The sequence below is a fragment of the Centruroides sculpturatus genome, unplaced genomic scaffold (genome assembly GCF_000671375.1).
Source record: "Centruroides sculpturatus isolate CEXI.00-Female unplaced genomic scaffold, Cexi_2.0 scaffold1043, whole genome shotgun sequence".
Taxonomy (NCBI): Eukaryota; Metazoa; Arthropoda; class Arachnida; order Scorpiones; family Buthidae; genus Centruroides; species Centruroides sculpturatus.
In genome coordinates, this window is record NW_019385264.1 from 26,978 (window position 1) to 40,820 (window position 13,843).

Sequence of the window (13,843 nt, forward strand, 5' to 3'; positions counted from 1 at the left end):
TGTAGTGCTTTGGAATTATCTATACAATTGTTTGTCAAAGAATATTTTAATAATTGGTTGGTTTTAGTATGTTTATTATACACGTGTGTGGAAAAGTTTCTTAAACTTGTAAGTATAAGTATTGTTTAAGATATTACTTGTATTAGCCTTATATTGTTTTGTACAAAAAAAGATAATTGTAATTTTAGGATTCCTACAAATGTGTGCAAAGTTTACCACCCCTACCCATGGAAATATCATTGTAATTACCACCGGCGGTTATTGTAAGTTTTTCTCCAAAATTTATAATTTTGGTGTAGATATACATCTATGTCGTGTTTTAGTTAAACATTTTACGTTCTTTGTCATTGTTTTAGCACTGAAGAGGGACTGGAAAATATTAGACCAGCCCGAAATGCATTTGATGTAGTCTTTACAAAATAAATTTAATTTGCCAATAAAATTGCTGTGAGATTTGTCTACCAAGAATAATTTTGGATTACAGAGACTAAAATCGTCATATTATTTACAGTCATTTAATGTCGTTAGAAGAAAAAATTAACCATTATTTCCCTGACATATCAGTTGATTTGTACAACTGGATTTGAAATCCTTTTTTAGAGACAACATCAGAAATAAGTAAGTTCAGTCTTGCAGAAGCCGAAGAATTAATTGTTATATGTAACAATCGTATGTTAAGATTGAAACATTCAGAAATGAGTCTGAATTCATTTTGGAAAACAATTATGAAGGAATATCCCAATATAGGATTCAAAGCACTTAATATTTTATTGCACTTTTCCACGTCGTATCTCTGTGAAGTGGGATTCTCTACACTTGTAAATATTAAAACAAAGAAGAGAGAAAGACTAAAGACCCTTGAAAATGAGATGAGGGTATGTCTTTCAAAAACACAACCTAATATCAAGGAAATATGCAAACACCATCAGGTACATACTTCACATTAAGTTCACATTTTATCACCAGATACCTTTATAATAACAACTTTTATTTTGAATATTTTTGTGTTGTTTGGAAATATACTTACTTACTTTAAAAAACTTTTATTTTTTTCAAAGACTTTTCATCCTTCATATCTTTACTAACTGTAAAAAAGAAAAAAATAATAATAATAGGGGTGCCGTGAATTTTGTTTAATTTAATAATTTCAGTGTGCCACCAGACAAAAAAGTTTGAGAAACACTGGAGTAACCCAACGATATTATAAAGCCATAATACCAGTGGAGATACAGTAAAATTCAGGAGTTATATGTTGGATATGACAATGATACAGGATGCAGTACATAGAATACCCATATAACAGTAGTAACAATATACAAAAAAATATAAGTAGATAAAAACAATAAAATTGTGTGCAGAATAATGAAAAGAGAACAACAAAAAACAAATGTCCTGGGATGTTAATAAGAGTCCAGAATTTGAAGATTCAATTGTTGCAATGAGAACACAAGCAGGAACCAAAAGACCAGGGAGAGGAGGGAGACCAAGCCAGAACAGGCAGAGTTAATTCAATTTGTTTATACCATGAGCAAATTCCACAAGGGCCCTGTAGATACTTTTATTATCCACGAGGGTCTTCTGAGGGTGCCAGTGGTAGTTTTCATTCTGACTGGTCCTGATGATAGTCTTTCTTTGAGTCACATAAAGCGGGCAGTAATAAATTATGTGTATAGGATCCTCTTCTTCGTTGAGCTGGCAAGTACACAGACTGTTAGTCTTGTAGAGAAACCTACGTAGGTAAGTATTGAGATTGCCATGCCCAGTTAGAAGCTGAGTCAACTGGAAAAATGGAATGATATGCTTGTTTGTACTTCTAAGTTTGACATTGGGGATGAAGCTGTGTGTCAGACTGCCGGTGTTGCTGCTATCCCATCTGTTTTGTCAGGCATTCCAAGAATCTAATCGGATCTGATTCTTGAGCTAGAAAGGTGGAATTTTGCTAAATGAGCAGTGATGTATTCTATAAGGAGCTGTGCAGGCAAGAAGGTCTGCCCTCTCATTGCCCTGAATGTTTGAGTGCCCCTTCACCCAGATAAAGTTAATGCTGATATTATTATATATAGAAAGAAGAATGTTAACACTATCATAGATAATTGACAATTTGATGTTCATATTTTTGAGCTAAGTTCCTGATGTCTGACAAGATGGAGACACTTTTCAGTTTGCTGGAATGAGCATTGTTTTTAATCCATTTGATTGCATTGAAAATTGCCAGAGATTCTGCTGGATTAGCGAAACAGTGATCGGCCAGTCTGAATTGAGCCTGGTAAATGTTCTTGTTGTTCTTCATTACAATTAAAGAACCAACCAACCCCTTTGTCAGATTTAGAACCATCCGTAAAGATACAGTGATACAAAGAGATGGTTGAGCCATCTAGGCAGAACAGGTGGTCTATAGAAGTACTTGGATGAAGGAAATGGTGCTGCAAATGCTGATCTAGGCTGTGTTATGCAATGAGAGTAGCGATGTTTGTAGCAAGAGTGCTGACCCTAATGTCATTAATGTTAGTGTTATAAGAATCAATTAATAAGAAATGGTGAGTTGTTGTTGGCTAGTTTGTGTAGATTGTATTTCCATACTTTCTCCTTTACTATGAGATCAATGGGAAGAAGGTCCACAATGACAAGGATGGCATCAGTGGGGGCAGTCCTGTACACCTTGACTACTGAGATTGTCGATAGCCTCTGTGCTGACAGCAGTTTCCTCTTGATGTGTCTCTTATCTATTGTGGTACCCCAGATCTCTGACCTGTAGGTAATAATAGGTTCAATGCCATCAATGTAGATTATCCTACTTGCCTCACTGCCTTATCTCCACCGATTCCTTGCAATAGAGGCTAGCAAGTGCATAGCACTTACAACCTTGTTATAAATATAATAGACATGTTGTTTCCAGTTTAGTTTATTACCTAGGATATCACCTAAGTATTTTAACAAATTGGTATTCTTTATTCTGATGTCATCGATTTTAATAGTTGGTCCTTTCTTTAGTGGAATGGTCTTAGGAAATACAATACACCTGCACTTGTCTTAGTTAATAATAAGTTTGTTACTTTAACTCCAACGTAATATACTCCTTAAGATTTCGTTCATCCTGGCTTGTAAGATCTCCCGGTTCTGGTGAGAGATGATGACAATAGTGTCTTGGCAAAACCTTGGAAATGGGCATTGTAAGCCTGGGGGATGGTTTGTTGAATATTGAGGAGACCATTGTACATAATGTTCCATAGAAAGGGGCCTGACCTGGAGCCTTGGGGCAGCCTCTGTTGACATATTTTTGTAAGAAGTTGTTGTTATTGGTAGAGACTATGATTTGCCTGTTGGATAGATAATTTTTCATGAGGTTGTAGATGTTTTTTGGACAGTCAAATTCTTTGAGAGCAACCAGAATCACAGGCCACCAAGCATGGTCAAAAGCATCCCTGTAATCGATGGAGACCATCATGCTGTGTTCCCATTTATTCTTGGCATTCCAGATATAACTGGTAATATAGTCAAGAGCCATAACCATATACTTGCCCCTCCTGTAGCCATTTTGGTTATTATTTAATTTGTTAAACTTTTTGCAGATATATTGAATCCTATTTATCATTAAGGCATCCAAGACCTTGCCTATTACTGGCAGGAGGGAGATTGGATGATAATCAGAAGATTTGGTGGGTTGTTTGTTTTTTGGTATAAGCTTTATGGTTGCCTTTTTCCAGGTATTTGGAAAAATCCCTAGTTAAAGACACTTATTAAGGAGTACGTGAAACATGACAGGAAATGCAGAGTAAGCCATCTTAGCCATCTTAGAAATGATCCTGTCAGAACCAGTGCCTTCTCAATTAATTTGCAGAATTCCCTTTCGATTTCATGAACAGAGAAGGGAGTGTCATTTTGGGTACTCAGGTTGCATACAGATTTTACATGAATAACTTTACAATGTTGATGTTTATTGTTGATTTTTGTCAAATGACAAAAAAACAATGACAGAGCTCTCTTGCATGTGCACAGTTTAAATAAACCATTCCTGATACTTTTTGATCACAGAAGTATATCGAACTATTTGAGAAATTAACAAAACTGAATGTCAATTTGAGGCCAACAAGTATTATGACTGATTTTGAATTGGCACTTATAAACAGTTTACAAAAAGCTTTCCCAGGTTGTGAAATTAAATTATGTTTCTTTCATCTAAGTCAGAACATCTATTGGAAGATTGAAGAGAATGGTCTACAATAATACTATCAAGAATACTCTGACTTTGTACTACAATTAAGAATGGTCCCAGCTTTTACATTTGTTCCAACATACAAAATTGTCAGTGTTTTTGAGGAATTGTCTAAATTTTTACCTCCAGAACTTACACACCAGTCATGGATTATTTCAAAGATTCCTGCCAAATATAAACTGCAACTGTGGGTATTCAAAATTCACACAAAAACCTTTGTTAGCAGAAAAACTGTTTAATTATAAATGTTTTCAGCCTTTTTTTAAAGACAATCTTCAGGTAAAATACAGAATCAAATAAAATGAAAGATTAGAATATAATATAAATGCTTTGAAACTGCAAAGGCAAATGAATTTAATTTCAATTTAAAAAATTAAACAAAAGAATAAAAATATGACAAATACAAATATAAATGAACAAATAACTAACTTAAATAAAAGTCCTTTCAATTGCTTAGAACAGGGCTTCTTAAACTTTTTTTATTCACAACCCCATTTATGATTGCGATTTTTTTCGTGACCCAAAAAAATATAAAATAAAGATATACAGTATACAAATTTGGAAAAACAATAATGGTATACTACCACAGTTCACTCTTGTGTTACAATGGAGCAGAGACAACTGAATACACCGAAAAGCGACAATACTACACTAGTTCACAGTACAATCAGTGTTGCTGAATCGTTGTCTCGCTGCACCAGAAGTGACACAAAGTGCAACTCACGAAGCCTATGACACAAAGCGTGCCATTTTCAAACTCTCACAAATTATTTTCAATANGTGAAGATTCTAATGATCAAGAAGTGGTTACTGGTAGCAAAGCTAAGGAATCAATTAGCACTAGTAAATCATCAAAAACTGAGAGCTCTATTAGTGAAGATTTGACTATTTTTAACATTGAGCAACAAACAAGCACTATTGAAACAAAAGTAACAGAAACAATAAGTTCTCGTAAAAATGTTGCATTAAAAAAGAATGTAAAAACTCACTTATATTAAGACAGTTACCTAAAAATGGGATTTATCTAGTGTGGTGATAAATTAATTCCAGACCAAAATGTATTGTATGTGCTTTGGTTTTATCAAATGAAGCTATGGTTCCCAGTAAACTATTGCAGCACTTCTCCACAAAATATGATCATTTGTCTAAGAAACCTCTTGAATATTTCAAAGATCTGATAAAATTACAAGAAAAACAAAGTAAAAGTTTTGTAAAAAAAATATACAATTGCTGACCATGTTCAAGAAGCCAGTTATTTAGTCACAGAAATAATCGCAAGAGAAATGAAGCTTCATACTATTGGTGAAACTTTGATTCGCCCGGCCTGTACAGCAATTGTGAGAACAATTTTTGGTGCTGAAGCAGAAGAAGAAATAAAAAAAAGATTCCTTTGTCAAATGACACTATGAGTAGATGTATTAGTGATCGATCAGTTGATATTGAAAAATCAGAAAAATAATTGAATCAAAATTATTTAGTTTGCAGTTGGATGAGTCAACTGATATCGGTGGTAAAGCACAATTACTTGCCTTCACTCAATTTATTGAAGTTGATGAAATTTTGGAAGAATTTTTATGCTGCAAGGAATTCAAAAAAACTACGACGGGAAAAGATGCTTTTGATATCATGAACACATATTTTAATACAAATGGTCTATCTTGGAAATCTTGCGTGGGTGTATGCACAAATGGTGCCCCTTCAATGATTGGAACTATAAAAGGATTTATTTCATATGCTACAAAGGAAAACAAAAACATTGTCACAACTAACTGCTTCATTCATTGTGAATTATTGGTAGCAAAGACAATAGGCCCTGAACTCAAAAGAGAGTTAGAAGAAATCATTAAAATGGTTAATTATATCAAAGCTAGACCATTAAAATCACGTATATTTGCAAAACTATGTGAAGAGATGCAATCTCATCATAATAACCTGCTTCTTCATTCCAAAATGAGATGGCTTTCGAAAGGTCGTGTATTAAATCGTGTTTTTGAACTTAAAGAAGAAATATTAATATTTTTTCACCACGAAAACAAACAAGAATTTTGTGTATTATTACAAAATAATTCTTGGTGTTCCAAACTAGCTTATTTAACAGACATATTTGATCACCTGAACAAGTTAAACTCAAGCATGTAAGGTAGAAATGAAAATATTTTAACATCTGTAGATAAAATTAAAGCTTTTAAAGATAAAATAAAAATGTGAAAGATAAAAGTAAATGCAAATAATGTAGAAATGTTTATTCAAGCTTCCAAAGGAAAAATTTAACAATACAGATTTGCAAAAACTTATTTACAGTCAAAATATATATAAATGGTTTGCTGTATATTAGTTAATATGACGATTTTAGTCTCTGTAATCCAAAATTATTCTTGGTAGACAAATCTCACAGCAATTTTATTGGCAAATTAAATTTATTTTGTAAAGACTACATCAAATGCATTTCGGGCTGGTCTAATATTTTCCAGTCCCTCTTCAGTGCTAAAACAATAACAAATAACGTAAAATGTTTAACTAAAACACGACATAGATGTATATCTACACCAAAATTATAAATTTTGGAGAAAAACTTACAATAACCGCTGGTGGTAATTACAATAAGACTGGTGAACAAATTAATAGCAATATTTATACAGAATTAAATAATGATCCCTATGAGGATATGAAAAAACAAATAACAAAATTAATTAAAAAAAGTTATACTAATAATAATATAAGTAATACAGATAAAAATTTTATTCTGGATCCTAAAAATAATAGAACCCCAAAACTTAATATTAGATTAAAAACACATAAAATAGAAGAAAAGTTTAGACCTATTGTAGATTTTAAATTTTCCATCTTGTATAATCTAGAGGAATACATAAAACAACAATTAAAAGATATAGATAATTCTATGTATAGTATAAAAAATGCTGATACTGTTATTAATAAATTATTGAAATTAAATAAGGAGAATTCAGATTGCTTAATGAGCTTAGATATAAAAAATATGTATCCTAGCATAACCTGGTGTATGATAGAAAACAGTTTAAAAGACCTTGGTATCCAAAAAAATTTGATAAATTTAATAGAATTTGCTTACAAAAATAATTATTTTGAAATTGATGGTATGTTTTATAGACAAAAAAATGGTATCAGTATGGGGTCAAAGATGGGGCCAAAATTAGCTGAATTAGTAATGATTGACATCGATAAAAAAATTATTAAAATTAGGGGTATAAAGACAATAATGAGGTATGTAGATGACTATTTAATAGTGTATAATAGAAATCTGATTAATAAAGAAACTATATATAATTTAATAAACAACATAGACAAGGTTATACAGTTTGATATTGAAGAAGAAGTTAATAAGAAAATTAATTATTTAGATATTACCATAGTGAATAATCCTAGAAAATTTGATTTTATAACTTATAAAAAATCTTGTAATGTAAGCAAAACTATTAATTACCATTCTTGTATTCCTGATTACATTAAAAAGAATGCATATATTGTCGAATTAAAAAACATATGTACTAGAATATCTGATAATTATAACATAAATATTAAACTAAAAGAATTAGATACCAAATTCCTTTTGAACGATTACCCAAACTTTATACTTAAAAAATGGAAAACATATTATTTAAAGAATAGATATAATACTAAGTTGAAAACTGATAAAATATATAAGAAGTTTCTATACATTAAAAATATCTTTGAAAAGTGCAGGAAAAGTATTAAGAATCATAATATTTGTTTGGCCCCATCTTTGACCAATAGTATTTCACAAAACATTTGTAAACATATTAATAATAATAGTAAAAATAATTTAGACCCTTTAAAAAAAGCTGGTGTGGTTTATAGAATTGAATGTGACTGTCATAATCCGTGTGTATATATAGGAGAAACCGGGCGTGTACTAGAAACTAGAGTTAAAGAACACGAAGCAGCCATTCGGCTTAAGTATAATAATTCTCCGTGGTTTAACCACATCAATAGTAATAATTGTAATATTAATAGAAACAATGTAAAAATTTTACATATTGAAAAAGATATATATAAAAGAAAATTCAAAGAACATATAGAAATTAGAAAACAAAATAATAATAATTTAATAAATCAGTCGAAAGGGATGGAAATAAATTATAGCTGGTATAATCTGATAGATGGCGCTAGAATAAAATAAATGGTTATGTATTAAGACGTCATCACTTGATTACTGTTGTGAAGTGTTGATTGTATACTGATGCTAATGAGGTTAAAAATTTGTAGTGCTTTGGAATTATCTATACAATTGTTTGTCAAAGAATTTTTTAATAATTGGTTGGTTTTAGTATGTTTATTATACACGTGTGTGGAAAGGTTTCTTAAACTTGTAAGTATAAGTATTGTTTAAGATATTACTTGTATTAGCCTTATATTGTTTTGTACAAAAAAAGATAATTGTAATTTTAGGATTCCTACAAATGTGTGCAAAGTTTACCACCCCTACCCATGGAAATATCATTGTAATTACCACCAGCGGTTATTGTAAGTTTTTCTCCAAAATTTATAATTTTGGTGTAGATATACATCTATGTCGTGTTTTAGTTAAACATTTTACGTTCTTTGTTATTGTTTTAGCACTGAAGAGGGACTGGAAAATATTAGACCAGCCCGAAATGCATTTGATGTAGTCTTTACAAAATAAATTTAATTTGCCAATAAAATTGCTGTGAGATTTGTCTACCAAGAATAATTTTGGATTACAGAGACTAAAATCGTCATATTATTTACAGTCATTTAATGTCGTTAGAAGAAAAAATTAACCATTATTTCCCTGACATATCAGTTGATTTGTACAACTGGATTTGAAATCCTTTTTTAGAGACAACATCAGAAATAAGTAAGTTCAGTCTTGCAGAAGCCGAAGAATTAATTGTTATATGTAACAATCGTATGTTAAGATTGAAACATTCAGAAATGAGTCTGAATTCATTTTGGAAAACAATTATGAAGGAATATCCCAATATAGGATTCAAAGCACTTAATATTTTATTGCACTTTTCCACGTCGTATCTCTGTGAAGTGGGATTCTCTACACTTGTAAATATTAAAACAAAGAAGAGAGAAAGACTAAAGACCCTTGAAAATGAGATGAGGGTATGTCTTTCAAAAACACAACCTAATATCAAGGAAATATGCAAACACCATCAGGTACATACTTCACATTAAGTTCACATTTTATCACCAGATACCTTTATAATAACAACTTTTATTTTGAATATTTTTGTGTTGTTTGGAAATATACTTACTTACTTTAAAAAACTTTTATTTTTTTCAAAGACTTTTCATCCTTCATATCTTTACTAACTGTAAAAAAGAAAAAAATAATAATAATAGGGGTGCCGTGAATTTTGTTTAATTTAATAATTTCAGTGTGCCACCAGACAAAAAAGTTTGAGAAACACTGGAGTAACCCAACGATATTATAAAGCCATAATACCAGTGGAGATACAGTAAAATTCAGGAGTTATATGTTGGATATGACAATGATACAGGATGCAGTACATAGAATACCCATATAACAGTAGTAACAATATACAAAAAAATATAAGTAGATAAAAACAATAAAATTGTGTGCAGAATAATGAAAAGAGAACAACAAAAAACAAATGTCCTGGGATGTTAATAAGAGTCCAGAATTTGAAGATTCAATTGTTGCAATGAGAACACAAGCAGGAACCAAAAGACCAGGGAGAGGAGGGAGACCAAGCCAGAACAGGCAGAGTTAATTCAATTTGTTTATACCATGAGCAAATTCCACAAGGGCCCTGTAGATACTTTTATTATCCACGAGGGTCTTCTGAGGGTGCCAGTGGTAGTTTTCATTCTGACTGGTCCTGATGATAGTCTTTCTTTGAGTCACATAAAGCGGGCAGTAATAAATTATGTGTATAGGATCCTCTTCTTCGTTGAGCTGGCAAGTACACAGACTGTTAGTCTTGTAGAGAAACCTACGTAGGTAAGTATTGAGATTGCCATGCCCAGTTAGAAGCTGAGTCAACTGGAAAAATGGAATGATATGCTTGTTTGTACTTCTAAGTTTGACATTGGGGATGAAGCTGTGTGTCAGACTGCCGGTGTTGCTGCTATCCCATCTGTTTTGTCAGGCATTCCAAGAATCTAATCGGATCTGATTCTTGAGCTAGAAAGGTGGAATTTTGCTAAATGAGCAGTGATGTATTCTATAAGGAGCTGTGCAGGCAAGAAGGTCTGCCCTCTCATTGCCCTGAATGTTTGAGTGCCCCTTCACCCAGATAAAGTTAATGCTGATATTATTATATATAGAAAGAAGAATGTTAACACTATCATAGATAATTGACAATTTGATGTTCATATTTTTGAGCTAAGTTCCTGATGTCTGACAAGATGGAGACACTTTTCAGTTTGCTGGAATGAGCATTGTTTTTAATCCATTTGATTGCATTGAAAATTGCCAGAGATTCTGCTGGATTAGCGAAACAGTGATCGGCCAGTCTGAATTGAGCCTGGTAAATGTTCTTGTTGTTCTTCATTACAATTAAAGAACCAACCAACCCCTTTGTCAGATTTAGAACCATCCGTAAAGATACAGTGATACAAAGAGATGGTTGAGCCATCTAGGCAGAACAGGTGGTCTATAGAAGTACTTGGATGAAGGAAATGGTGCTGCAAATGCTGATCTAGGCTGTGTTATGCAATGAGAGTAGCGATGTTTGTAGCAAGAGTGCTGACCCTAATGTCATTAATGTTAGTGTTATAAGAATCAATTAATAAGAAATGGTGAGTTGTTGTTGGCTAGTTTGTGTAGATTGTATTTCCATACTTTCTCCTTTACTATGAGATCAATGGGAAGAAGGTCCACAATGACAAGGATGGCATCAGTGGGGGCAGTCCTGTACACCTTGACTACTGAGATTGTCGATAGCCTCTGTGCTGACAGCAGTTTCCTCTTGATGTGTCTCTTATCTATTGTGGTACCCCAGATCTCTGACCTGTAGGTAATAATAGGTTCAATGCCATCAATGTAGATTATCCTACTTGCCTCACTGCCTTATCTCCACCGATTCCTTGCAATAGAGGCTAGCAAGTGCATAGCACTTACAACCTTGTTATAAATATAATAGACATGTTGTTTCCAGTTTAGTTTATTACCTAGGATATCACCTAAGTATTTTAACAAATTGGTATTCTTTATTCTGATGTCATCGATTTTAATAGTTGGTCCTTTCTTTAGTGGAATGGTCTTAGGAAATACAATACACCTGCACTTGTCTTAGTTAATAATAAGTTTGTTACTTTAACTCCAACGTAATATACTCCTTAAGATTTCGTTCATCCTGGCTTGTAAGATCTCCCGGTTCTGGTGAGAGATGATGACAATAGTGTCTTGGCAAAACCTTGGAAATGGGCATTGTAAGCCTGGGGGATGGTTTGTTGAATATTGAGGAGACCATTGTACATAATGTTCCATAGAAAGGGGCCTGACCTGGAGCCTTGGGGCAGCCTCTGTTGACATATTTTTGTAAGAAGTTGTTGTTATTGGTAGAGACTATGATTTGCCTGTTGGATAGATAATTTTTCATGAGGTTGTAGATGTTTTTTGGACAGTCAAATTCTTTGAGAGCAACCAGAATCACAGGCCACCAAGCATGGTCAAAAGCATCCCTGTAATCGATGGAGACCATCATGCTGTGTTCCCATTTATTCTTGGCATTCCAGATATAACTGGTAATATAGTCAAGAGCCATAACCATATACTTGCCCCTCCTGTAGCCATTTTGGTTATTATTTAATTTGTTAAACTTTTTGCAGATATATTGAATCCTATTTATCATTAAGGCATCCAAGACCTTGCCTATTACTGGCAGGAGGGAGATTGGATGATAATCAGAAGATTTGGTGGGTTGTTTGTTTTTTGGTATAAGCTTTATGGTTGCCTTTTTCCAGGTATTTGGAAAAATCCCTAGTTAAAGACACTTATTAAGGAGTACGTGAAACATGACAGGAAATGCAGAGTAAGCCATCTTAGCCATCTTAGAAATGATCCTGTCAGAACCAGTGCCTTCTCAATTAATTTGCAGAATTCCCTTTCGATTTCATGAACAGAGAAGGGAGTGTCATTTTGGGTACTCAGGTTGCATACAGATTTTACATGAATAACTTTACAATGTTGATGTTTATTGTTGATTTTTGTCAAATGACAAAAAAACAATGACAGAGCTCTCTTGCATGTGCACAGTTTAAATAAACCATTCCTGATACTTTTTGATCACAGAAGTATATCGAACTATTTGAGAAATTAACAAAACTGAATGTCAATTTGAGGCCAACAAGTATTATGACTGATTTTGAATTGGCACTTATAAACAGTTTACAAAAAGCTTTCCCAGGTTGTGAAATTAAATTATGTTTCTTTCATCTAAGTCAGAACATCTATTGGAAGATTGAAGAGAATGGTCTACAATAATACTATCAAGAATACTCTGACTTTGTACTACAATTAAGAATGGTCCCAGCTTTTACATTTGTTCCAACATACAAAATTGTCAGTGTTTTTGAGGAATTGTCTAAATTTTTACCTCCAGAACTTACACACCAGTCATGGATTATTTCAAAGATTCCTGCCAAATATAAACTGCAACTGTGGGTATTCAAAATTCACACAAAAACCTTTGTTAGCAGAAAAACTGTTTAATTATAAATGTTTTCAGCCTTTTTTTAAAGACAATCTTCAGGTAAAATACAGAATCAAATAAAATGAAAGATTAGAATATAATATAAATGCTTTGAAACTGCAAAGGCAAATGAATTTAATTTCAATTTAAAAAATTAAACAAAAGAATAAAAATATGACAAATACAAATATAAATGAACAAATAACTAACTTAAATAAAAGTCCTTTCAATTGCTTAGAACAGGGCTTCTTAAACTTTTTTTATTCACAACCCCATTTATGATTGCGATTTTTTTCGTGACCCAAAAAAATATAAAATAAAGATATACAGTATACAAATTTGGAAAAACAATAATGGTATACTACCACAGTTCACTCTTGTGTTACAATGGAGCAGAGACAACTGAATACACCGAAAAGCGACAATACTACACTAGTTCACAGTACAATCAGTGTTGCTGAATCGTTGTCTCGCTGCACCAGAAGTGACACAAAGTGCAACTCACGAAGCCTATGACACAAAGCGTGCCATTTTCAAACTCTCACAAATTATTTTCAATATTTTGCATTAAAATCTCGCAACTCCAAGATTTCGCTAAGCGACCCCATTTCGGGTCGCGACCCATAGTTTAAAAAGCCCTGGCTTAGAAGGTTTGCTATGAGTTACATATTGGATGACCTCCACATCTTTCCTCTCTCCATTCAGAGTATTTTCCACTTTTTATTTGTGTTGTTTATTTAGTTTATCTTATATTCTCACTTTTTATATTTTTATATTTCTTATGTATTTTTATTCTTTATATTTCTCAATGTGTATGATATAGTATTCAATTTTATTAATTAACAATATTGTATCCAGGGGCGTGCCGTGACATTTGATGATAGGGAAGCTGTGTTTCTATAAGAAGCCGACTTCCAGGGGCTTTCAGTTAATTCTTTCT

General features: G+C 32.6%; 1 protein-coding gene across 1 annotated transcript in view; it reads right to left on the reverse strand.

Annotated features, from left to right (window-relative positions):
- Positions 1-8,556: 8,556 nt before the first annotated feature.
- LOC111636858 (THO complex subunit 6 homolog) overlaps positions 8,557-13,843 on the reverse strand; it is a 35,474-nt gene continuing 30,187 nt past the window's right edge. The window contains exon 8 of the mRNA XM_023382248.1: positions 8,557-9,556. Within this exon, the coding sequence (XP_023238016.1) occupies positions 9,542-9,556 (15 nt within the window). The 3' untranslated portion in view covers positions 8,557-9,541. The remainder of the gene's footprint in view (positions 9,557-13,843) is intronic.